Source organism: Pangasianodon hypophthalmus, chromosome 2 (genome assembly GCF_027358585.1).
Source record: "Pangasianodon hypophthalmus isolate fPanHyp1 chromosome 2, fPanHyp1.pri, whole genome shotgun sequence".
Lineage (NCBI taxonomy): Eukaryota > Metazoa > Chordata > Actinopteri > Siluriformes > Pangasiidae > Pangasianodon > Pangasianodon hypophthalmus.
Window position 1 is genome coordinate 8,085,092 of NC_069711.1, and position 22,574 is coordinate 8,107,665.

The 22,574-nt window shown below is 40.0% G+C and overlaps 1 protein-coding gene across 17 annotated transcripts in view; it reads left to right on the forward strand.

Annotated features, from left to right (window-relative positions):
- foxp1b (forkhead box P1b) overlaps positions 1 to 22,574 on the forward strand; it is a 165,476-nt gene that overhangs the window by 131,961 nt on the left and 10,941 nt on the right. For all 17 annotated transcript variants that reach the window (XM_034310961.2, XM_034310965.2, XM_053231834.1 and 14 more), the window contains 5 exons: positions 5,981 to 6,179; positions 12,085 to 12,192; positions 17,440 to 17,527; positions 18,721 to 18,804; positions 22,012 to 22,216. In XM_034310961.2, coding sequence (XP_034166852.2) covers positions 5,981 to 6,179; positions 12,085 to 12,192; positions 17,440 to 17,527; positions 18,721 to 18,804; positions 22,012 to 22,216 — 684 coding nt within the window. The remainder of the gene's footprint in view (positions 1 to 5,980; positions 6,180 to 12,084; positions 12,193 to 17,439; positions 17,528 to 18,720; positions 18,805 to 22,011; positions 22,217 to 22,574) is intronic.

Consider the following 22,574-nt stretch of genomic DNA (forward strand, 5'->3'; position numbering starts at 1 on the left):
AGGGCATTGTAATAAAAAAAGAGGTACTCTGAATACCCACAATGCCCTTGGGCTAGGCATGGCAATGTAACGTCTGGTTCAGGATACTGACATGGGCTGCAGTTAGCGCTGTATAGTCCATATTTGGTTATGTCCAACATTCAAAACATTTAAAAACATTTTTAAAAACAAAACATTTTTTATTTGAACTGATTTGATAATATGCAAGTGTTTTGATGAGGAAAGATATTTAAATATTTGCTCTCATAACTGCATTTGAAAAATAAATGAATATATGAAAATGTAGTTATATTTACATTATTCATATCTCAGAGTTAAGATGCATGGATGCTAGATTATATTCAGAAGTGAATTCCTTTAATAGTAATTCAGAATCATTGCCCAGGCTGGACTGCTTTAGCAGTGACACACTGTCTCCAGATCTCTTCATAGACTTGAGTGTATGTATGTGTGTGTGTGTGTGTGTGTGACCTGGCCTATTTGCCACATTTTCTGCCTCACTGTTTGAAGTTATTGATGACCTTTTCCTTTCACACCCCAGCAGACTTGTTCATGCTTCAGTAGGCCAGCCTTCCAGAGGCCGAGATCTAATCTGTTCAATGTTCAGCAAAAGTAGTTAGCATTGCCATATGAGTGATGAGTTAATGCTCCTTACGTGCACGCGAGGGTCTGTGTTGGGATAGCAGTAAGGAAAAAATGTTTCCTCATCTATTTAATGCTACCCAAATGTGTGCTTTTGTTTATTTACTTAATTTTTTTAGACTTTTGTCATTGAAAAGTGATACTAGCTGTACACATGCAATGGAACAAAGTGTTAGCTGTATAGGATAAGTGCTGCATGGTTTTCATTGTCTTGAAGAAATCAGGACAGCTGTGACATCATTTTGTGTCAGACGTCTTAACAGCCTCTTTGTGTAAAGGTTTTTTTGGGATTTTATTGACTTCTAATAAATTTCTGAGCTTTCATCTATCGATATAATGATGAAATGTAGGCAATAAATTAGGTTAGATGCAAAAATAGGATAATGCTTTCAATACTTTTAAGAAAACATTTAGCCTTGGAATTTTGTGAACTGTGTGTTATGTCCCTCTGTCACTTTTTTTCTCTTTCTCTCTCTTTCCCTTCGTCCCAGCTCCTCTATTATGATTTTGGCTTGACAAACATTCTGTTCTGCTGTTTAAGCTTATTAGTGGTGCTTACGTAGCAAAGCATCACTATTGTTATCTCACATGTTGTTGTTATTATTATTATTATTATTATTATTATTACTATGGGCAAAACTTTAGCATGTAATTCGTCCCACAGCGTTTGTGCTACAGACATGAAAGAGGGCTCAAATCGACCGTCTTATTGGGGGGAGGTGTGCTGTGACTTCTTATAAGCGATCTGACTTACGATGTTCAAACGGTGGACAAAAAAATCTGATCCTGAAACTGAGTGTAATCACAGAAATACTGGTGCATAGACATATGACATATCAAAACACTTGGCTCACTGAGGAGAATTGCATTATGGGTATTTTGGTACTTTACTTAACCCCCAAAATAAGCGGAATCACAAAACTACCACAACATAGACATGTGATACATCAAAATGCTTAGTTCAGTGAGGTGAATTGCATTATGGGTATTCTAATCACATGCATGTCACTAATTAAATTGAGTGTAATTGCAAAACTGCCGGTACATGAACATACTGTATGACATCAAAACGCTTGGCCCACTGAGGAGAATTGTGTTATGGTCGTTCTGGTGATGGTCCGATTGGTCCACTAAACTACTACTGATATAAGTCTTATTAGTTATGCTTCAACAAATGCGTACACACATTTAGCTCCCCCTAATGACCGGCATGTGCAGCTGCACGTCGGTGTCGAATTTTGCGTGGGCAAGCACCACTCACATATTCTTCCGAAAACGTAAATTCTAGTTATTATTATTGTTCTGAGACCAGACCTTCAGTTTGTTCTGACTTCCATTGAAAATTTTGGACTGTTATAACTCCTAAACCGTTCAAGATACTTCAACCAAACTGAGCACAGCCCTTCAGGCTGTTCAGACTGATCATCCTGTATTATTTCTTACTGGTCGGTGTTACGGTTTTCCCGTAGCAGACGATCAGAAATCCCAAAAACTCCATAGCCTGGCTCAGAACATTCAAGATTTCAGACTCCAATTGTCAAAACTCACATACACACTTGTGTGCACATGGCCTGAAGCCCCTCTTCTCTCCCTCTCACTCTCTCAATGTACCTGTAACAGAGACTCTCACTTCATCCATCTATCAGTCTACCAGTAGCACACACACACTCTCACACACATGCTCTACATATTTCTTTCTATCAATCTACCTCTATCACTCTCTCACTACGTCTGACTTTCTACTTGTATCACTCTATTTGTCATCTATCTTTCTACCAGTGACTATCTGTCAGTCACCCCCTCTTTCTTTCTTTCTGCCTTTCAACTTCAAACCATATTCAAGCTTATGAAACTGTTTTAAACTTTCAGACTGGCTTTGTCACGCCAACATCAAAGTTTGTCGTGACAATCTTTACCTATCTCGTTACATCTTGTTGCAAAACACCTAGAGTGAACAGCTGTGGGTGCTGTTAGATGCAGTACAACTGGCAGAAAAGTATCATCTCTCATTATCGCCCAATTAATAACAGTGTCTCACCTGCAGTATGAAGACTTCACTGACGTCCCATTTGCGTGTGCGTGAAAGTGTGCAAGTGCCAGTGCACTTGTTTATCATCAATAAGTTTTCATTTAATCTGTCGTCTGAATTCATTTGAACACGATCTAAAAATATATTGTCAACTTTATCACCCTTTTTCTCAAAAACAAGCTTAAAATTAGCATGTCTAGTCTAATATAAAAATAAAACTTGTATCACCCTAACACTGAGGTACTTTAATTACAGCCATAAATATTACTGAAATCTTGGTTCTGCATCAGTGTAACTTAAAGTCATGGAGCACTTATTTGCTGTCTGTTGAGAGATTCACTGTTTTGCATTGGAAAAGGTTAAAACTATGTGTATGATCAATAGACTGGAAAACAGTTGAAACATCTTAAACACCACTATAAGGATAAGAGAGAGAGAGCGTAAGAGAATAGGCAGGGAGAGAAAGAGATGGAGAGGGAAGGAAATGATGTCTGACCTGTTCACTCAGTCAGACACCTGCATTAGCCATGTTCTCCCAGGTGCTTCTGCTAGGTGTGTGCGTGTGTCATACCCCCTTCCACTCTATTACCTGCCTTTCATTACACTGTGTGTGTACACACTCCCTGAGCCAAAGCCAGCTCTCATCCCCCCGCCTCCCATCAGTTTAGTTGTCCAGGAAAGGGCCATGGGACGGCGACAAGACAAATTTGCCGTTAATACGAAGCTAGTGAACGTGGCCAGCGAGTACTGGCGTTGATTGATCATTCAGCAGCGTGGCACTGCTTTAATAGCTCCTGTAGCATTCAGAGAGGAACATATTTTAGGCCTAGGGGCTGCATATCAAAGACGCGGCGATCAGAGACACATAAGCGGGGGGGAGGCGGTGAAGGTCTTCGCCTGATGGAACAACAAACTAATAGTTGTGTCACATCGGGCCCCCAATAGAGCACTGTAGCACCTTGAAAAAAAGGCACAGCCGGCCACTTTACACAGCCAGAGCCACCGGGTCATTTTTTTTGCAGCCGATGATGATGATGGTTGGCGACTGATGCGGTTATGATCCTTAAATCAACTTTCTGCTCGCTTGAACAGGGTCACAGGGAGTATGGGGGGGTACAAGGACAGGAAAGGTTGAAGGAGGAAACAGTGCTCCCTCGTCCAAGCACGCCGCTGCTACCTGCCGCGGTAAAAATGTAGTTGCGCCACTGGTAATCAATCAAGGTTGGCGCAGACATACATTTTTTAAAACGAGGGCTGTGTATCTTTGGCCTCTAATGAGCGAAAGGAGTAGGAAGAGGTTAGTCTGAAAAATGGCAAACCGCCATAGATGCAGTAATCCAGGACCAAAAAGATAAATTTAGGGTCAGGAGCAGGGTTTATATTAAATACAGGATGCCGTGTATTCTTCTGGAATTGGGTTATTGAATAATGGTAACGGTTTAATCAGATTGGTCTGGTGGTGTTGCACACGAACGGAGGTTAGGATGGGATTATTTTGTAGGAGGTGTTATAGCCAGTTTTGTCATGGTGCTGAAAAAGCTTTGATGCAGGATGATTAATGGTGATGATTAATACACACATGGAATTATAAATGGATCAGGATGACCGAAAGCAGGAGAATAAATACAGATGTGTTGCAGGAAAAGAAGGATTGAGAGAATGACCAGAGAGAATGCAGTATTGGGAGACGAGGCCCACTGTGTCAAGCACATCAGCTAAAAATACACACCAAACTGTCAAAATGCAGGAAAAACCTAGGACACTCGCTACAACTGTGACCTTCCCTTACTGCTTACCTTCACCACCAGCCATTACAAACACTAACAATGGAAAACGCACGCACACACACACAGTCATGAAAAGTGATACATGTTCACATTCATAACAATGTGTCAGTTGCACCGCATGAATAACAGTAGAGCTGAACTGCCAAAAAGCGCAGCTAAAGGACACACCCGATATCCACAGCAGCACAAAGATGTTCCTTGGAACGTGGAAAGGTTATTGATTGGTCCCGCAATAATTTCCGCCAGCTCTTTGATATGCAAACGATCATGAGTGAATTTACAGCAGTACTATCAGACTCATTTCACAGTTCTTAGTGTCGCTCTCTCTCTCTCACTCTCACTCTCCAGAGCTTTCCTCGCCTCATTAGCCCACTGTTCTCCATTACCGGCATAATTAAAATCTTTAGTAGCTTATCAAATTCAAAATATTTTCTGCTGATCGCATTGAGGTCTTCAACTCGCCGGTTATTTTGCCACAAAAGGAATAAATTAAGACTAAGCATTTGTGGTGTGTGTGTGTGTGTGTGTATTGCAGTTAAATGGTTGAAAGAGAACAGTTATGGTATCTGCAAAGAAAGAGAGCGATTGATTAAAGACGGGAAATAAAAATTTACAGAGTAATTCAGATAAGCAGAGGGTAAATCATCTTCCTTTATATTTTGAAAATTGATTCAATTAATAGCCGTGAGAGTTGATGGGTCTATCCACCAAATCCTCTCTTACTTAATTTTGTAGTTCCAAGTACATACTCTCAGGCTAATCACTAGGAACAAACGTCTGTATGCAGGTTATATATTCAGTCCTATATTTATAGCATATGAATTACTAGCTATTGCTAATGCAGCATCTCAGTTCAGTCACATTTAACTTGGTCATGGACAGTGATTTAATGGTACAGAGAGCTGTGTGTGTGTGTGTGTGCGTGGAATTTGTGATCTGTTCATGACAAAAAATAGAACATCTTTGTGTTCAAGCTGCAGTGTGCCATTTTAAATGTGGTTTAAGTTGTGTGTGTCAATTAGGCAGTGCAGAGCTTTAAGTATTTTGCACATTAACTTGCTTTTCAGAATATTACCCTAGGGGCTTGTGTTTTTTGTTTTTTTTTTTTTCTGTCCGCTTTGTCGCTCCCCCTTTTCCCTCGGTCTGTCTTTTTTTTTTTTCCCTCTGTGAGCGATCGTTTTTATGTGTTAAACACGTGCTATTGTGAACTTGCTCTCTTGTGTCAGAAGATTATTCAGATTTCACGCCTTGTCTGTATGTTAATTATTTACTTTAAGCATGAAATGCACATGAATGCCAGAGATTTGTATACACAAACACCCTCGGTGTGAGAGAGAGAGAGAGAGAGAGAGAGAGTGCGCACAATACGAGCGCATCTCCTGATGCTCGCCTGTAGTGGAACAATTCCTAATTAATACGCTCCTTTGTTTACTCAGCCCCTTGTTTTTTGATTTAATTACAGCACGAGTGGAAGTGGATTAGCCCATTAATTGATTTAATTATCCAATTTGTTTTGTGGCAGGCATGATTCCAGCTGAGCTGCAGCAGCTGTGGAAGGAGGTGACGGGCACGCACGTGAAGGAGGAGAACAGCGCCAGCAACAATGGCCACCGTTGCCTGGACCTGTCCTCCGCCTCACCCTTGCCCCCCAAAAGCAGCCTCCTCAACCAGCACGCTACGACGAACGGCCAGTACAGCAGCCACACGCTCAAGAGAGAGAGGTAAGAGCGCAGTTAGAAATGCTAAATACTGTTATTACCAAGAATGGTAGTAATGAGAGGCAATTTTCTCAAGAAACCTTGTGGACAACCTTTCCATTTATTAATGACGCACATTACAGTTACTGGAGTTTGTTGTTTTTCTCTTCATGTTAATAATCTGTTATATCTTTTACAGCTGTATTTAATAGAACCTAAAGTTGAGTGTAACATGTGGGTGCCATGTGTCTTGACCCAAGCCACAGTTAAATAGGAGTTGTGCTATAGCTGTGCTATAGATAGATATCCTCTTGAGGCAGTGGGTGTTTTCATTTTATGTATTTTTTTTTTCTCTGTATCTTTTTTCCATCCATGGAGAAAACATGTTACCGAAACACATTAGTCTTCGCCACCTCTTTCCTGTCATCTTTGACTAAAGCAAACAGGCCCTACTTGTTTCCCCATTCAAGATTGCAATGCCTTCAGGGGGAGCAGATTTTGATGGACAGCTACCCATAAGGCTTGGCCTAGTAACTATTAATTTGTCGTTAGTAAGTACCTCACTCTTTTCATTAAGGGGACAAGCTCTGCAGGCCAATTCAGTCTTTGGGGAGGGGAAGCGAACACCTGGGAGTCCATGGCTATTTCTGCAGCTAGATTACAGCAATGGGAATAGGCCCATTTCCTTATTAATTACCAGCTTACTTCCGTAGACTTCACTATTTGTGTTTGACTCTAAGTACTTGTGAATATACAGCCGTGTGGTTTGACTTCTGTTTGTTAAATAAGACTTGAATTAACCTCAAAACACAGATACACACCCCAGTAAATGTCAGTTATTAGATTGCTCTAGGTTGGGCTCTGTTGTAATTGTAGCTCTAAGATGAATCAGAGGTTAAAAACAGAAGAGAGGCATAGCGGAACTCACTTAAAGAAAAAAAACGCATAAAGACACCTATTTTGAATTTTAGCACTGTAAGGAAGCAGGTCATCTTTCCTGAACATTATAAAGGCTCTTTATGTAAAGGCTTGACATCATCCTGACATTAAGATTTATTTGGAAAAAGCGTCGTGTCGCCGCTGTGTCTTTGAGGAAGAAATTAATTTGGCGTGTAACATGTTCACTTGTTTTTATCTGCTGAGGCCTGATCTTTGAACTTCTTGCGAGAAGCCTCAAGGCACAGTGAGCTCATTCGTTCTCTCACTCCCTCTCTCTCACACAGACACACACACACATGTTCGGCTGATCACAACCTGTGAAAGTGATGCAAATGAAAACACAGTTAATTCTGCAAATCCAAACCTGGCTAGAATGAGCATAAAGTTTGCACAATCCCATTCTCCATTTAAGTGAAGGTACAGCTACACTGGAAACAATGTCACTCTTGCTGAGACGAGTTAAGATTTTCCCTCATGGATGAGATAAAGGGACTTGTATGTAGTATATAGTTCACTGACTGATATATATACATATATATATTTCTTTGTAAACAGAAAATTAGATTCCGTAGGAAAATAATCAACGACAGGGCTGTCTGATGCAAGAGTTAGTTTTACCTATGAAGCAGAGTTAGTTTTACCCATCCCACCCCCAACAGATTTATAATCAGGCATTATAATCAGAGCTGTGCTATTATAGAAAATTAATCAACATTGTCTGACCTTCTGACCAGTCAGACTTAAGAATTCAAAAGCCCTTTCTTTCTTTCATTGAATAGACTTTTTTTCACGCACACCTTCACACCGAAGCGCACACACAAGTTGTCCATCAATTTAAAAAAAAAAAAAAAAAAAAAAACAGAAAGGAAAACAAGCTCTAAGAGGGAGCTGAGCCATCTTTGAAACATTGGAGAAGACGGGAGTAAAAGCTCACCCTCTCTCTCTCCGACATGTGCCGTTGAAGATTAAAGAAGACGTCAACAGCAGTTTAGCGCACGGCAGCATGAAGAAGGCACTCTGCAGGCTGAATATGCAGCAAGCATCTCAGATCTGTCAGAAGAGTGAGCAGGTGATCACTCCCTCGCCTCTCTCCTGTGCTCACTCTCTCACCGTTTCTCTCCAAAGAGCTCCATTCAGAGATGGTGTTAACAAAAAGTCATTATCATGCTAAAACATGTTAGGCAAATTAGAGAACAGTCTTAATAGCTCTGTGCTTTGATGATGTGTTGCATATTGTTTGTTTGTGTGGAATGATGCAATAACATGCTTCAGTTATTCTGTCTTATTTCACTTCAGGCAGCTAGACTGAATTCTGTTAGGTTCTCTACACCTTGGTTGAACTCAGTAGGGGTTTAGTTCAGGTGATTTGTAAAGACCTGTTCACAAATGGAAAAATATATCCTCTTCTCCGTCCCGATGAGCTTTTGACGCTTTGTTTTTTTTTTTTTTCACGAGTCCTTTTTGTCATGCAACAGCCAGCAGGCACTGAGTTGATGGACCTGCTCCCTCCAGTTGTGCCGGATCATTTTCCTCTCGGCCCGTTAAGTACCATGTAGTTAGGTTCATGTGTCATATAAAAATCTGGCCAGTCACTGCGACGCCTGCAACTAAAACCTTAAGTGCATCCACAGGCGTCGTTCGCTTGCTTTTCACTTCCGTCTTAAAGGAAAGGAGAAGAAATCCAATCGCTCAGCGCACGTTTTAGATGCGGCCCGCTCCTGCTTTTAGCAGCCTCGCTGCTCTCCCAGTGGTGCCGGCCGTGGAGACGAGGCACTCACACACACCCAAATATGATAAAAGCCTTCAATGTGTCAGTCCATCTGACCCATCAGCACTCCGATAAGGGGCCAACAGCTGCATGAACCTGCACAAACCTATGCTGAGATACTTATCTTATTTAGAAAGAGTGAGGTTGGGGAAAGAAATTGAAGAGAATTCACAGAGAATTTTCCTGAGAATAGAGACAAAAGTGTTGCCCCTGTTGTTCTACTTCTTTTCCTTCCCAGCATGCATCAGGAAGGGGATGCTCAGGGGACATGCAGCTCAGCGAATTTGTTAAAGAGATAAATAATCAGATACGGGTCCCCTCTTCCCCACCGTCTTTCCCCTTTAATTGATCTTCCACTCTGAAAATGATAATTAAATCATTTTAGGGGCGAGTCTTAGTGAGAATTGAGTCGGGGGTTGGGGGAATTGGCTAGGGGCTCCATGAGGTTTGTGGGATTTTTTTTTTTTTTTCCCTGAAAAAATGACACAAATTGTGTTGTGACTAAAAGCAATTTCTCTGTGTAAACTCAGACCCAGATCCTATATCACTGGTGTAACTGTAAGGGGTGTCTTTTTATAAATTACAACTTAGAAATATAACATGAGCTTTGCACTGTGTTAACCTACTGAATCACAATAATAATGTGACACAGTAGTATTTTATATCATAAGCATTTAGACATTTATGTATCCTTGAATTTCACACGTGCACTTTTGTTGGAAGCGTGTTTAACCTCAGGATGTGTTTGACCGTAGCTTTAAGGGTATTGCCCAAAGTCTGCTTCACTTCACTGAGTTTCTTTTTGACCCACGATGTAAGCAGTAAGCAGATGACGTGATTTGCCACACTGAAGTAAAAAGATCATTAGAGGTCGTGTCTTTCTGTCCCTGAGGCCGCTTGACGATAATAGACCTGCCTGGAGACAAGTCAAATTTAACACAGCTGAAGCACTGCAAGGGCTGCTTTTAGACTACTGGACTGAAATGGGGTCGTCATTGTGAGGACCCTCCCCTCATCCCAAAAATCCCAGTCCCCTATTAACCCTAATGTTCCGCTCTTTAAATTTTGCCATTTTTTAAATTTGTCACAGTTTAGTTACTTAAAGCAAGTCACTTTTGTCATCATTTGCCTCTCTCAAGTCCTCAAGCACTCCACTGTTCAATATCATTTTAATACTAAATTAAGCAACATGCGAAGGAGAATTAAAAACGAGGATGTCTTTAAATTAAAAATTGCCTCTATGTTTGCCAGACGGACATTTTGCTGGTCCTTGTTAAAAAGTCATTAGAATATATCTTGCCCCATCTATTTATTAGCCATATCAAAACAGAGGTCTTAATGTGTATGCATAATTCATCATTGAATTAAAAAAAAAAAAAAGATATTTCTGGAAAGGAAAAGAAGTATGCTAAATACATTCATAAATGGTTCACTTTTTCCTAATATGGCTCAGTTATTGCTTCTTAACTACAATGTTAACTCTTAAGCAAGTAACTAATTATACGAGAAAACTTAAATTCCGATATTTGTTACAGCCCCACATAAAAATAAGATTTTAATCTTGGAATTACCGCATTTAGTCTAGTTAAATGGATTAGTAGGGGGTTATTCGTTTGTTGGAGTGAGTAATAATACGGCTAGAGAAGGAAATCATTTTTAAATACGTTTTTTTAAAGTAGTAATTAATTGTTAGTGAGAGAAGGTAAAAATGTGTGAAAAAGAAAGCTTGCTAGTTATAAGGAGATGGTATGGTATGCGTGTTGTTTCCTAATGCTGTTGCACTGGTTAGTGAAGGGATGTGGTTTGCTGAGAGATGCAAGCGTTTACTCTGAATAGAGATGATGTTACACTGATGGCTCAGACAGGTGGTAAAGAAAATTCCCACTGAGCAGCTTGGTGTTCTGATGTGCCATTTGACAGCTTATCTAACTTTTACTGTCTCACCACTATCATTTGTGTCATATAAGCTGTAGATAGTGTAAGCTTTTGAAGGTGAGGACCAACGAAAGACGTTTTCCAGGCTGTTTGATTAAGCACAGTTGTTTATTGCTGCTTTTAGTTGTGTACTAAACTTTTTGTTTACTGTTGAATTTAGCATAGTTTATGCTAGCATTCTCTGTTCAACATGGCAGCTAGTGGATTATGAAAAAGAGGGTTTTCATTTCTCTTGAAGTTAATAAAAGAAAAAAAACACGACTTGTAACAGAGAAAGTGCAAAATGAATACTGTCCTGTGGTGGAAAACTTGCTAACTGTTACAAAGCACTTTCATAAATATTAAATAAACGTCTCGTTAAATAAAGCTTCAAAATATTAATGATTATATGCATTTCTTTTCTTAAAGAACAACACATTTTTTTCAATCTGTTTATTATTATGCTTCAATTATGCAAAGCGTCCAGCATAGTAGTCACTGTAAATGAGTTGTTATGAGTTGTTATGGAATATTAATTAACATCTTTTCACCAATCAGATTCAAGGATTCAGCAGCACTGTGGTTATAACATTGTTTAAGCTAGTTTTAGTAATAGTCACATACTCTGCTTATGCAATTGCAATTCCAGCAGTCTTAGCAAACATGATTAATATGGCCAAAAAATATTTTAGAGGTAGAGGAAAATTAGTATTAAATCCTCACTTGCACACCCAGGCTCTTGCTGTCTCTCAGCGGGCAGATAAATTGATAGCAGGTGGAGTGTGTTTACTGTTTGTACTCGGTGGGCGCTGGCCAGCTGGATTGGGAAGCTTCCTGTTGTGGGAAAGGCAGGCTGCTCCAGGTGGATGGAGGGATCATGGTTCAGCGGTCAGTTCTGAAAGGACACGCTGTTTCTGCGAGCTCCTCGCTGGCCCCATGAAAGCACGCTACCATGTGCATCAGCAGAGAGCCAGAATTAGCTATTGATTGGCCGGCACTGGACAACCCGGAGTCCCTGATCGGCCACAAGTTGCATCTGGTCAGGAAGCCAAGATGGCATGTGAGCACTGATCATAAACTTCCCCTGGAGGTCAGACTCCGTGTTTAAATTTTAAGTCAGCGCTGGGAAACTGAGGTGTATATCTAAGCACAGCTTTTGACCACAAACAAATTAAAGTTGTTTTATGCAGTGTGTGAACATTAAGACGCTTATAAGAATGAGGATAAATGCATTACTATAAACTATGTCACATTATAGTGTATGGCTAAATCTCTGTTATTGATATTAATGTGTTTGTCTTTCAACAGCTCGGCGATGGATGAGCACACACACCACAGTCACCCTCTCTACGCACACGGTGTGTGTAAATGGCCGGGATGTGAAGCAGTGTTCGACGACTTCCAGTCTTTCCTCAAGTAAGAAAAAAACTCCTCACTCTAACATCTACACACACACACACACACACACACACAACTCTTCAAACTTATGAAGGTGAACCCAGTCGTATCGTTTGCTACTACACTGTGTGCTTTAATAGCGTCTCTCCTTGCTCCTGTGCTCCCCCTTTCATTTAGCCATTCAGCCACGCTACAGGTGGACCCTCCGTGTGTGTGTTTGTGTGTGTGCGAGAGCGATAAGTGCTGTTCCCATGGTGATTTCTGCCACTTTGTCCCAAACAAACATGAGAGGCATGTTTATCTGCAGCAGGCCGCACCACAAGAGCACTGCAGGTTTGCCCTTGTCTTTTCTCTGCGGACAGAGATAGGGGCCCTCTCTTTCCTTCTTCTACTCCTTGCCTTTTTTGTAGATTTTTTTTTACACTTACGACTGGTTGTTGCAGTGAGACAAGATCACACTCTTATTCTGTAAGTGAATGTAAGAATTGTGTACACAGGTTTCGGCAGAACAAAGCAAGTCGACGCCGATTACAGTGGCAATCTGTTAGCACAAGAATCCTACAGCTTAGCAGCTCAAGCCCTAGCACGCTGATGATACAAGTGTATACAGCAGCTGTCTCTTTTACCTTTTTCTCTTTTGTTAGGCACTTCTGAGCCCGTGTGCTCCAGGCATGTCATGTGACACACTGAATGTATATATGTGTAGCAAGTTGTGTCCTAAAGGAGGAGGTGTTTACCCTCAGACTGTACTCTCAGCACTCGTAGAAGCATAATGGCAAACTCCTGCTTCTCCTAATATCTAGTCTTGCGAGTGTGTGTAAACCAACACATAGATGATGAGAACAGGCAGCATTGCAAAAAAACCCTGCTGTCCTGCTCCTCATTCTCCTCTTTTGTTCCCTGCCCCTTTTTTGCATTTTACTTCATGTTTCAGAGTCAGATTGCCTGCCACTTAGTGAAGTTTATTTAAAGAGCTGATTAAAAATATGGTGCACGGAACTATAACCATTTCTCCAGATCACATTGCCGATAATGTCGTAATCCTCTTCTGTCTTCTGTTAGCCTGCAAAAGAAAGTGTTAATGAGTACGTTTGCGCTCTCTCAAGTTGTAAGCATAAAGGAACGTGTGCTTTTCCCACTTCACACAGCAAATATCTAAACAGGAAAGTGAGCGCCTGTTTCTCATATGTTACAGCAGGCTTTGGAGTGTCCTGCTTAATCCATCCCTCCTTTTTTTCCCCCCTTTCTGTGGCTTAGTTCATAGCTTCATCATTTGTTTACAAAAATGAGTGGAATTAGCATCTGAGAGCTTGGCGAAGGAAAGAAAAAATTCCCTCTCCTTAAAAAGGACCCAAGTGCACTCCGCAGTGTTTTCACAAGTGTTTTTATCATGGCAACATCTTGTTTACTTTACTTGCTTGCCCTAAACTGCTTGGAACATGTTAAGAAAACACTTGTAGAGGCACCACAAAAGCTGTCTTTGTTTAAGCGAGGCAGGGTGAAGGTTCACCCGGCATAGAGGAGGTGTTAGTGCTTGACGCCGTTAAACGTTACCACATGCACCTCCTCCAGTCTGCCGCTCGACGGCCCAGAAGAATTGCAAATAAAACGCAAAAAGATGAGCACTACATCAGGTGAGACGATAAGAGGCACTGAAAAGCTTCTTTGACCTGAGAGGGAGGAAGTGAGGAGCGCTAAGGCAGAAGCATTTAGTCAGCAGAACCTGTGTATCTGAGCGTAGTGAAAAAGAAGCAGCACACTAACAGTGAGCAGATCTCTGCAGTATGTGCCAACAGCAACAACCAGCATCAGGCCAAGGTGTTGTTTTAAACCCGGAGGTTATTTATTCTGTCTGTGAAAGAAAATATTGCATACCTGGTTGTGCTGTCACAATAAATAAAATAAATGGAAAGACTAATTCCTGTTTGGGAGATGAGGGCTTGGAGGGAGAGGTGGGCTGCACGTTTGGGAAACAGCATAAGCAGTTTAACAGGAATAAGGAGCTTTTGTAACATTTGAGTAAAAGTTTCTTACTTTGTAAGACTTCTTTTGTGTGGATAAATAGACTGGGACTGGACTCCTTTCTATATGAATTCGGATGCTTGAATATGCTAGTAAACCTCAAGTAGCCATGGGTGTTTATTAAATATCGTAAAAAAAAAAAAGGCAGTAAACTGAATTAACAGGTGGTGATATGTGAGCAATATGTGAACATTGAAACGGTTTTGTCTTTCTTTTATCACATTGGCCATCTCATTGTTCTAGCATGTTATATCACATTAATGAGCCAGAAAGAGTGCATTCTGAGCCAGAAAAAGAGCATTCTGAGCATTTCCCACACATGCTATTCACTTTTCTAAAACTGTAAGTTGTCTTTAGACCTGTATTTTACTTGCCATATTTACTATAGAACTTATATAGAAAAATAGAAACAGTCAACATCCATTTTAATATACTAATAGTGTTTGGAGGCTGTCTTACCCTGAAGCATACAAGATATATTTACTCAATTCTGGGAAGCAGTTAAAGACAACACAAACCTGCCAAACAGCATGAATTCTGAGTCTTAATGGCAAATAAAATATGAATAAATAAATGAATAGTAAGTGATACTAAGCTGTTTTTTTCTGGAGGACATATTTGCTCAAGTAAATGTCCGCACGTCAGTAGGAACAATAAACAATGGACGATATCTCTAGTTTGCTCGGAGATTGTTGTGATAGCTGTTCCCTCAGTGTGGCTTACACCATCGCTCTTTCACTATATTATTAAGCCCGCAATAAGAGGACAGGCTGTCTCAATGACATGTAAAATGCTGACTGTTTAAGCAATGTCTATTTAACTTGTTTTATTGTGGCAATTTACACTGGAGACTGTCATCCTGCCAGGAAGCTTTAGAAAAAGTCTTGCGCTTGAGGTCCAGAAAGTGACACATGCCAGCGCTCATAGTCCCTCCCGCTGTCAATTGTGCTGTTCACGCAGACCTCCTCATGTCCAGACACTCTTCTGAGAGGCTGATTTAAGGGCCATTTGAATATTTCATTTCCTATTAATTATGCACTCTTACTCTACATGTCATTAGAAGGGAAGGGGGAGGGAGAATCATCCAGTGTAACAAAGGATGAAAGGGAGAGGAGATGCCGCTTCTGCTTTTATGAACTGCACATTCACAAGCGTGTCACGTTGCTCCATCTCTCTTTTTGAGGTGTGAATTCTGGATGGATGTTTTAAGAAATGGTTGCTTGATATCCAGCCTCCCCCACTTACTTTTAAGGAGAATGGTGTTGAAATTGAAAATGAGAAGAATTAAAAAAAAAACACCTTGTTTATATTGTATCTATCGTTATACCATAGCACTGTTGAATTCTCGAATCTGATTGGTCAGAAGCTGTTGAATAATTTTCTTAAATAATAAATTTATATTAATGCACTTGTTCTAGTATGTTATTGTTTCTATAGTACCAATTCATACAGAGGGACTTGTCATGTGGGAAATCTACAGTAAGCTAACGTTAATAATAGACTTTAACAAAGAGGGAACTACAGACATTGATACAGTGAAGTTTTTTTTTTTTTGTTAAGGTGACATTTATTTATCATTTATGGAAGTTTCAAATCTTTGCACTTTCTCTGTAACATGACAAGCTGTGCTTTTTTTTGACTTACTAACTTCAAGAGGGAGAAAAAAAAGAGAGGCTGGTGAGGAAACTCCGGTTTATAGCTGCTATAATGCAAGTGATAACATGAACTTTGTCTCACATTCATTCCTGAACATTAAATGTAACGTTAAATGGTTAAAAAGCATGAAGTTCATTAATAAATTACAGTTTTAAATTATTGGCAAATCGTGTGCTGTTATTGAAAAACAATCAACTGCAAGGTGGTAACATTGTGTTGTAACCTTTACTCGTCAGTTCAAAATTTTAAACATGGAATATGAACAGACTATTATGATAACAAACATATATTTGTATGAGAGACGCTCATCCACTGTCATTTCAATTATTTTGTCTGAAGAGAATACACACATTTTGCACATATGATTCCCATTCCCATCCACGTCCTGTTACTTGCAAGTATCCCTCACACGCATGTCTGTTGAACCTCTGCACACAGTACAACATCTGCAGCAGTGACACTACCAGATTGATTTAGCCATCACTGATGTGGTGGCGGCCACCACTCCTGCTTTTTTGATTAGCTATAAATGAATAGAATAGGTGTATTGGAAAGAAGACAGGGCCTGGCATGTGAATTGTGGTTCCCTTCTTTCCAACATCGCTGCTGTTCAGCTCCACAGGCCCCCACCGGGTGATAGTGACCTACATGGTCAGCAACGATGTGATATAATTTATGATATATATAATATATTGGATCCATTAGCGGGCATAATGAAGTAGCGAAATGAAAGGGTATTTGTGAAATCGGTTCAAACATCCTGCTCGGCTTATGATTAAATGATTAATGAAATGCCCCTGCATAAGCATTTTTCGAACCTGTAATTCATGCAGAGCCTGATAAAAATCCTCCAATCATATTTCCTTCACTGGCAAAAACCTTATCTCCTCATTTTATATAAATCACCACAAAAAAGGAGGAAAGCGAAAGATTTGGTGGGGCCAGCTACTTATTTAGATTAGTTATAAATGTGGTGGGGGGAGGGGGGTGTCTGGAGTAGAAGATGATCTTGGCAGTATAAAATAATCATGCATAATTATATTCATAATTCAAGTTTATTACAGATTTCATCTCTCTTCTCCTTGTTGTCCTTTGGCTTTTTCTCCTAGCTTCATTGAGTTCCTCTTCATCTCAATGACATAATTAACTGGAAAAGCCACCCAAACTAAGTAGATTCCATTTACATTCTGAAAGGGGGAAATGTGTTGCAGGAGAGCAGGACAGCATGATTCAGAATATGTATTTTTTCTGAGATCATTATTCTTACCTCACACATAGGTTTCCACAGACCGCGTGAAAGATTCCAGTACTTCTTTTTCAAGTTGCGGGAAGACACACTCATTTGTGTTTGAAGAATGTGATCTTTTCACACATGGACTTTGATTTATTTACTTTGCATCATTTTAGTATGCGTATACTTGGGTCCATTTTCCCTTTGCCAATACGGAGAAAGAAATGATTGTCCCACAGAACATGCGAATAATGTAATTCAGTATTTCACCATGAAAGTTTTATCAAATGTTTAATAGTCTGCTGTAAAATGGCATGCTTCTTTCTCTCTCTCTCTCTCTCTCTCTCTCTCTCTAGACATCTGAATAACGAGCATGCGTTAGACGACCGGAGTACGGCCCAGTGCCGGGTACAGATGCAAGTAGTTCAGCAGCTGGAACTGCAGGTATCTTGCCTCTTTTCTCTCACTTCTCGCTTCTTCTGCTCCTCTTCAGTCCATCTCCATCCTCCCCCCACCACCACCCACAATCTCTGATTCTCTCTGACCAGTGGCTCAGTGATGTGGGGAGGGGAAGTGCAGGGAGCAAAAATGAAATTATTTTGTACATTTGTGAGTAACCAGTCATTAAAAATGTGTTATGTATGCATGACAGCCAGCCAAAGATATATGGGAAGCCTGGGGCCTTAGTCCAAAAGATAATTACATTTTGAATTTTACTGGGTTTTAAAGTCATTTATGACTTCTAACTATTTGGCAGCCCAATAAAACATTCAGTGATGGGCATGCTATTAATAATGCTCGATTTTTATGGAAAAACACACGTTTTGAGCATTTCGTCAGTAAATACCACTTCTGCTGATTAATACATACATTGAGTGGTTTTAGCGCCAACAGTTGTAATGGCAGCTAATGTATATGCATAAGGATATTACTTATGCATGTATTCAGGGACAAGAAGGTGATGTTCCATTAGAGCAGATTAGCAAGAACGAGGGACAGACACAACCCTGGAACATCTTAAGAGTAGCGTCGCTCCTAACACATCCCCCCATGTGCATCAAAGTGAATAAAACAAGAACAATCAGTCGATTCATCAGTACGTTCATATACTATATGTGTCTGTTTATCCACACTTCCCCAGCAATGCGGCCTATTCAAACTGCTCAGCAGTACAAACAGTGTCAGGCTTTCATGTTTGGGTTTGGCACACAGAAAAGAAGAGAAAAGGTGTAGTGTGTTTAGGGGCGTGTCATAGACAGTGCCTAGGTTTTTGGTTCTGCCTACTCCCATAATATGTACAGGTATCCATTATAGGACAAAGCAAAAACTGGAAGACAACAATGCAGTGGTCAGAGAGGATGATCAGTTTTGTATGTATGGTCAGTTATTTCAGTCGCAATATTTCTGATTATGAAGATTTCTGTGCTAGGCCACTTTTCTGTCTTCAAAGGCAGAGGAAAGTGCAGTCGGTATGGGCTGTATGTGTAAACATGACATATATTCATCCTCTCATAAGGATTTGTTTGTTATTTTGTGTGGAAAATTGAAATGAAAATCTGCTTTTTCAAAACAATTTTTTTGACTCATTTGTACATCATCTCTTGTGTTTTTTTTCTGTCTTTTATTCTTCATTACAGTTAGCAAAAGACAAAGAACGTCTGCAAGCTATGATGACTCACCTACATGTCAAGTCCACAGAGCCCAAACCCACCCCACAGCCCGTAAGTAACAACCCTCTCGCTTATTTCCTTGTTTATCTTCTTCCTTGTTTCCTTGTTTCCTTTGTTAATTGCAAAGAAAATTGCATTTTCACCATTGCGACATCTCTTCAAAAGCCAAAAGATGGTGCAGGACAGCCATAAATACAAATCCCGGAATGTAACTGATTAGTTTTTTTAGGGGTAATTTTATATATATATTATAATTGTAATATAATGTATAGTACAAATCACACAGTCATAACTAATTAATATTTTTTTTGCTTTGAAGAAACACAAACGCATAATGTTTATGCCACTTTAATAGGAACACCTTTGCTCATTCTTGCAATTATCTGATCACCCAATCATGTGGCAACAGCGCAGTGTATAAAATCATGCAGAAACAGTTCAGCGGTTTCAGTTAATGTTCACATGCAACATCAGAATGGGGAAAAATGTGTGATCTCAGTGACTTTGACCATAGCATGGTTGTTGGTGCCAGACTAGCTGGTTTGAGTATTTGAGAAACTACTGATCTCTATATATCCCTATATATGAAGTCTGTAGAGTTTTCACACAATGGTTGAGATCAGAGGAGAATGGCCAGACTGGTTCAAGCTGACAGGAAGGCTACGGTAACTCAAATACCCACTCTTTTCAACTATGCTGAGCAGAAAAGCATCTCAGTATGCACAACACATCAAACCCTGATGTGAATGTGCTATAACAGCAGAAGACTATATTAGGTTCCACTTTTCTCAGCCAAGAACAGGAATCTGACACTACAGTGGGCAAAGGTTTACTGAAACTGGAGCGTTGAAGATTGAACACAATGGCCTGTTCATTTTCCAAATTTCAACTGTCCACTTTTGGTGTGGCCTTCTCCTTTTGTAGCCTGTGTGCCTCAATGTTCAACATGTGCATTCTGAGATTCTTTTCTGCTCCTCACTGTTGTAAGGTTTTGCATGATTTTATGCACTGCACTGCCACCACATGAATGGCCTATCAGATAATTACAAGAATGAGCAGATGTACTGGTGGTCCTGTTAAAGTGGCTGGTGTAGTGGAGTGTATATATCATCTGGTACATATCCAGATTGATTAAAGTGCTAGCGAGAGGGTGTGTGTGTGTGTGTGTGTGTATGTATGTGTGTGTGTGTGTGTGTGTATATATATATATATATATATATATATATATATATATATATATATATATATATATATATATATATATATGGCTCTGTTATGGCTCAAACACACAGGCTGTAGATTAGCATTGATATTGATAGCATTTTTAGCTAGTTACCACATCCCCTTATATTGATAAGAGATTTACTTATAAGTAAATCAGTGATTTGAAGGGAAATGTCACTAAGCCTGTTTATCTTTGTATCTGTGTATCTGTGTTATTTAGCATCATTACACACTCTTTTTAGAAATGTGACCTTTATACTCTGCATAATTAAGGGTAGTTTTTTGCTTCGTCTTTTTTTTTGTTTGTTTGTTTGTTTGTTTATTTTGTAGCTGCTTGGTGAGTCAAAGGTAGTATAATTAGATGACCAATTACCATTTAATTAATTCCTGTCTGAAGTCTCATTTTTTGTGAGTGTGCTGGAAAGCACCCAAATGATGAAAGAAACAAAAAACAGGCCATTGTGCATCTGTCTGGCCTATTGTGAAGCATACTCACCATATAAAGCAAGGGAATAGCAATGGCACGAAGCTTGCTAATACACACAAGTCTAAGTGTGTGTGTGTGTGTGTTGTATAGAAAGATCTGCTCTTAGACACGAGATATGTTTTTCTCCTACATTAATCCATTCTTATTACTTGTAACCATCAACATTAATATGTAACTGTTACATGCAACTGTCAAATGATTTTTGCCCTAAATGTGTCTGCACATATCAGTACAAATGAACAGTGTCCCATAATTTACACAGCAAAATAACATTATGCACCTTACTGTGCTGTAAATTAGAACAAGCACAGAAGCAGCCATAGGGAAGCCGTTTAAACCATTAAAAAATTCCTCTCAAAAATGTAAAAGCAGTGCATGACGACAGCGATGTGCCTTTGTCAGTGACATCCTTCTGAATTTCTTTATTACATATGTGTCCATCAAGTGGGGCATCAGGATGATAATGAGTGTTAATAGGCTGTGTGGTAATTGTGCTAGATGTGTGTGCTGATGGTAGGGGGTGGAGATGGGGTAGGGGGTTGGGGGGGCTGCTGGTGTATTAAACACTGTCTGTTGGCTTTAACCTGCCTTGCCCCCCATTTACAATGACAGCATCACCATGTAAAACTCTAGACATCTGATACCGTGAAAGCAATTGACAGGGTTGGCATTTCATTAATTTGTTAGCACAAATGCAACCATTTATGACCCAGACAACTGAAAATCTGTCTTCTTTTGCTCTGCTTTTCTCCCCTGCCCTCATCACACACACCACACAGTAATCATGTTTAATTTGAAACCGTGGCCTCCTTTGGCAAATTAGCAATTAAAACAGTTTGGTGTGGGAAATATGTATTTGTGTCATCAGCTACACACACACACAGACAGATTAATAACAAGAGCAGCAGGTCAGGCTTGCATTTTTCACTCTAGTGAAAGAGTAGCACAGCTGCTAGGAGATCCACTGTACCACTTAGAGCTCCCTGCTTAATTAGTTTATTATAGTCATTATTACTTAATACCTCTTTATAAATCTTTTGTTTCCACTTCATCAAAAGAGAACAACCCTTTTTCTCCAGAATGTTCTAGACCTATCTTTTAGCCAGCCCGTTCATGCTGAGGGTCACTCGAATATGCAATTTAATCATGGTATCCCCTCCATAAGTAGCCACTAATTAGGATCCGTCTAATACAGTTGCAGCCTGTAATTAGTTCACTTTGGCCTCTTCATCTCTAGCTTATTAGAGGCCTCTCAGGGGTGGGAAAACAAACGCTGTCAGCTGGCAAGATTCAGGGGGACAACTCAAATTAAGAGGAAATCTCCAAGATAGCGTTAAACAGTGAAGATGTGTCTGAATTACTGCTGGAAAGATGGAAGATGGCAGAGGTGGAATAGGGCTGTTTGTCTTTACTAACACTTGTAAACCAGTGTGCCACCTACACTGAGGTTGATTCAAGGGTGTGTTTGCAATTAGCAGCAGCATGCACCCAGGCAGTGATTAACGCATCAGTCCCATCCTCTTTCTTTTTTGCTTTGTGCCTTTCAGCTCAACCTGGTTTCCAATGCCACGCTGTCCAAGACGGCCCCTGGAGCATCACCGCCCCTCAGCCTGCCTCAAACCCCAACCACACCCACCACCCCGCTCACACCGCTCTCCCAGGCCCACTCGGTCATCACCCCCACCAGCCTGCACAGTGTCGGACCCATTCGCCGACGCTATTCAGACAAATACAGCATGCCCATATCACCAGGTAGCTCACTGACTAATTACAGACAGAGTGTGTGATCAGCATTTAAGTTTTTAATATTGTTCAGTCAGCTTTTGTATATGTATATTTTGTTGAACTGATATAATGGTGTTGTCATCAATTGTGTGTGTATATATATATATATATATATATATATATATATATATATATACATACATACATACACACACACAACTGATGACAACACCAATATATATTTAGTTTCATGACATATATATACAATTGATGACAACACCAATATATCAGTTCCACAAAAAATACACACACACACACACACACACACACACACACATATATATATATATATACATATATATGTAAATGTTTATATAATGTAATT